This window comes from Penaeus vannamei, chromosome 32 (assembly GCF_042767895.1).
Source record: "Penaeus vannamei isolate JL-2024 chromosome 32, ASM4276789v1, whole genome shotgun sequence".
In the NCBI taxonomy this organism is placed as follows: Eukaryota; Metazoa; Arthropoda; class Malacostraca; order Decapoda; family Penaeidae; genus Penaeus; species Penaeus vannamei.
In genome coordinates, this window is record NC_091580.1 from 15,457,050 (window position 1) to 15,462,049 (window position 5,000).

The 5,000-nt window shown below is 37.1% G+C and overlaps 1 protein-coding gene across 1 annotated transcript in view; it reads left to right on the plus strand.

Moving 5' to 3' along the window:
• LOC113829813 (protein turtle homolog B) overlaps positions 1-5,000 on the plus strand; it is a 68,577-nt gene that overhangs the window by 42,587 nt on the left and 20,990 nt on the right. Inside the window, exons 10-12 of the mRNA XM_070144643.1 lie at positions 1,511-1,649; positions 2,751-3,050; positions 4,601-4,713. Of these exons, the coding sequence (XP_070000744.1) occupies positions 1,511-1,649; positions 2,751-3,050; positions 4,601-4,713 (552 nt within the window). The remainder of the gene's footprint in view (positions 1-1,510; positions 1,650-2,750; positions 3,051-4,600; positions 4,714-5,000) is intronic.

Here is a 5,000-nt window from a genome sequence, read left to right on the forward strand (position 1 = left end):
AGCTTAACAGAACACCAAATATGGGTATGCTAGAGTATGGTAAATATATATTAGTGCTTCTTTAGATAGATGACTGAACTTTGAAAATAATTCCACATAGTCTCGAAAGAGCTTAACAAATTGAATTGATACGTCGATTCCAAGTAAAATTTTCATCAACTGCATGAACTGCACTTCACTAATAACTGTACCATGTGTTCGTAAGTGAGGTAGTGGCAGTGGCCTGGGATCATTATACTGGAATGTCAAAAACTTTATCTGCATATGTGTTTGTGTCATTAGCATTTACTACAAGCTGGACCGTTAAAGCAGATTTTGATACTTCATTGATCATTATTATTATAAATAATGAATTAGGTCACTTAATTTAGGCACGGATAACACGATTTTTATCTTTTTAAAAATACTTTTTTGGAATAATACATGTACGAGTTAAGTAAGGCAGCAAGTATAGAAGGTAACACAACTTTTGATATCCTCGGTGGTATATCCTCAATTCCAGTTGCAGCAGGCCTATTTATTTATATGTAAATTTTTGCTTTACTCTCTGCGATTTGCGCCAAATTCATAAAACAATTTGTTGGAAGCTTCATTTATGTTCTGTAATCATTTTCTGCATTTATCTTAGTACTTACTATACATTTATCCAAATTACTTCATATACATACGAAAGTATCTTTAAGGGTCTGGACAGATACTAGTATGATAGATTTGTTACACCTTTGTTGTCGGATTAATCATACACACACACACACACAGAAAGAGAGAGAGAGACAGAGACAGAGAGAGAGAGAGAGAGAGAGAGAGAGAGAGAGAGAGAGAGAGAGAGAGAGAGAGAGAGAGAGAGAGAGAGAGAGAGAGATTATCATACAGATATTCTATACAAACCTTATTTGTTTCACTGCGACCTTCTTGGTCATAGATTAACAGCCTGTTCCGAGTTTTGAGTGAGGTAGGGGTGGGGGTGGCCACGGAATGTCCTGAAGAAGCTACCAGTTTAGAGTATACAAATTTTCCTTCGTTTTTTGCTTCCCATAGCTTATGAGGAAAGCAAGGAGCTACCCTGGTGCCATCTTGTCTACGTCTAGAGGGAGAGTAGAAGGTTGGGGTAGGGTGAGGAAAGGGCTTCCCTGATTGGGGTAGGAAGGGGAGGGAGTTTTCTGGTTGGGGAAGGGCGAGGGGGGAGGGGTCTGATTGGGGAAGAGTGGAGGAGGTGGTTTTCTGGTTGGGGAGGGAAGGAGCCAATTCTCGGCTTGGGTGTCTGGGACTGGGAGGGGGAGGGTTCTCTGTTTTGTGGTCTAGCTGGGGAAAGGAAGGAGTGAGTTCTGACAAGGGTTGGTGGAGGGCGTAAATTTCGTTGGTTGGATAGGGCGGGGGGTGGGGGGCTGGTTGGGGGATTTCGTGACCGACAGTGGAGAGTGTGGATTGTTGAAAGAAGGTTTGGTGTAGCAAGGAGATTTCTGTGAGTGTGCGTGCATGCACGTGTGTGTTACGCGTGCCCACCCGGCAGATCCCGAGCTTCACTGTCGAGGACCTCCCGCCGGGGATGTCGCTCACGGGCGTGGTCTACTCCAGCAATGCCAAAGGGCGCGGCGAGATGGTCACCGTCAAGCTGTACACCCTCAAGGATATCGCCGAGAAGCGCACAGGTCAGTCCCGGAATGAATAGAGGGAAATGGGACACATACATACACGCGCGCGCGCGCGCCCGATATATATATATATATATATATATATATATATATATATATATATATATATATATATATATATATATATATATATATATTATTGATATATGAAAGTCAATGTCGGCTCAAAGCATTTTTCGAGGTTAACAATTTCTTTTTACTGAATGATTCTCAAATTTAACTAAGTTCAATCATCACTATCATCCTCTAAATCCCGCATCGCCAGTGGATGGTGATTCCGGCCATTCCTTGTCCGCAAGGGCTGGTTTAGAAGTTTAATAAAGTCATAATTTGACCGAAGTCATAAGAGCCTGTCACACCGAACCCGAAATTAATATCATTATCATTAATATTATTATCAATATCTTATTTGATCATTATTACTATTATTGTTATAATAGTAATAATGATAATAATTATAAAAATAATTACTATTATCATTATTTGTGTTATCATTATTATTATAATTAGTAGTAATTGCAGTCATATTGTTTTTGATGCTATTATTATTATTATTATTATTATTATTATTATTATTATTATTATCATCATCATCATCATCATCATCATCATTATCGTTACTATTATAATTATTTTATTGTTGTTTTTGTTATTATTATTGCTCTTATTTTTTATTATCATTGTTGTTTCTGTTATCATTAGTATTACTACTGCTATCATTATTATCATTATCATTTTTATCATTATCCTCATTTGCGGCCGTCGTGGCGTAGCGGAAGCACGCCCGGCCATGAGGGTCGATCGCCCTTTGTGCGAGTCCAACTCCGGCCCAAGGGTCTGAGACCAAGAGGAGAGGCACCGCCTCGGGCACGGGTCTCCCCTCAAGGTCGCTGTGAGGGAATCTGTGAAGTAAAACCGGTTTATCATCAGTCGGTATTATTATACTCACCATAATTACACGTATTATAAAAACACTGTTATAGTTACTATTTTTCATGTTAATGTCATTACCTGTGTATCTTGTTGATAAATTTTGTCTTCATTTATTTCATTATTGTTTTCTTCCCCCTCTTTCCCAATTCTACCCCCCCCCCCCAGCCGCCGTCAAGCCTCCCCCCGCCACCGTCAAGTTCGCCGTCCGGATGCGCGTGGGCGACATCATCGCCATGGCGGTGGGCGTCGCGGGCGGCCTCGTGCTAGTGGCGGTGCTGGTGTGCGCGTTGGTGCGGATGCGGGCGGCCCGCCGCGAGGGGGGCGGGGGTAAGCGGGAGGAGGCGGGAGCGAGCGAGGGCTCCTCGCAGTCCAGCGTCGGCGAGCTGGCGGGCAAGGACATCCCCCCGCCCCCCGCGCCGCCCAGGGACTTCGACGAGAAGAACCCCGACGTCATCCCGCTGTCAGGTAAGCCAGTGACGTCAGCCCTTCGCCATTCCGTCTCATGACTTCGCTTGGTAAGCCCATGGCTTCCCTTCGCTCGAAGGTAAGCAAGCAAATGAGTTAAAGTGTCGTAGCTGAGATGACAGATGATGATTATGATGAAAATGAAAATGATGATTATGATAATGATGACAATAAGGCTAATGATGACAATGATGATTACGATAATGATAATTACAAAAAAATGATAATGATAATAACAAAATCAGTGATAATAGTAACAACAATAATTATGATAAATAGTGAAGGTAATGAGAAAAAAAAAAAAATTAAAGTTCCAACAAAAAATAGCAAATAGTATTTTAATATTTGAAGCAATAAATAAATATTATGATAATGAAGATGATTTCATAAGAAAAATAACAGCAATAATGATAATAATAAGGATAATAATAATAATGATAGTGATGATAATTATAAGAATTTCGATGATAACAATGATTATAATGATCGCAATAATGCCTATAATAAAATAATGATAATGATAACAAGATTAATCATAATCATTATAATAAGGATAATTATGATAATGTGGCTGTTCGTTATGAATGATGAATATCATGATAAAAATAACAATGGTAAAGATAATAATTATGATAATAGTAATAATGATGATCATGATGATAGCAAAAATAGTAGTAATAATACTTATACTAATTTTAATATTTATGACAATAATAATGATAATGATATTATTAGTACCAGTGTTTAAAAGGATAATAATGATATTAATAATAATAGTAATGATAATAATGACAATAATGATAATAATTATTATTACCATTATTACTTTTGATATCATCATTATCATATGACATTAATAATAATAACAATCATAATATTGATGATAATGATATAGTAATAATAATGATGATAATAACAATCATTTTCACGATGATGATGTTTATAATAGTAATAGTAATAATAAGGAATTATTACAATAACAATGATGATGAAAATACTGATAATAATGATGGTGAAAATGTAAATGGTGATGGTATGAATAAAGAAGTGATGATAATAATAATGACATTAACAAAAGAAGAAGTAAAATGATAATGATAATAGCAATGATAAGAACTAAGAATGATACTACCACTAATATTAATATATTAATAATGATAATAATAATGATAGTGATGATGATAAGGATAATCTTAATTACAATGAAAATAAGATATGATGATAATGATTATAAGAAGAAGGAGCAGAGAAAGGAGACGAAAAATTAATGATAATAGCAGAAATAACAGTAAAGTGGTAATTATAATTAAAGCAATCTTGATAATACTGATAATGAAAGTAATGATTGTAAAAAATAAAATTATAATAATAATTATTATAATAATAATGATAATAATAATAATGATAACAATAATTTAATAACAGCAATAACAATGATAATAATAATGATAGTAATAGTAATAATAATAATGATAATAAAATATCTATGATGATGATTATAATGATAATAATAATAACAATAATGATAATGATAACAATCTCTTCCTCAGACTCGGACTCGTGGAACGTGGAGGCCGTGAGGACCATCAGCACGGCGTCGCTGCCCGCGTCCTACTCCACGCTGCCCAGGGCGTCCCGCGGCTGCGCGCACGACGGCTTCCAGGTAGGGAGGGGGAGCATGGTGGAGGGGGGGGGTCATGTTCAGTTGGATATGTCAATACATGGAAGGTCTGAGATTTTGAAGGCACGTGTAAATATAAATTAATAAACACACACAAGTACTAGCGTGCACATGAACACGTGTGCACACAGACGCATACGTACACGTACACGCATCCACACGCAGACACATACACACGCACGTTCACACACTCACTTCACACTTAACATTCTAATGTGTAAATAAGTGTAAACTTGTAACTCACTCCCTGATCCTCACAAACGTCTACC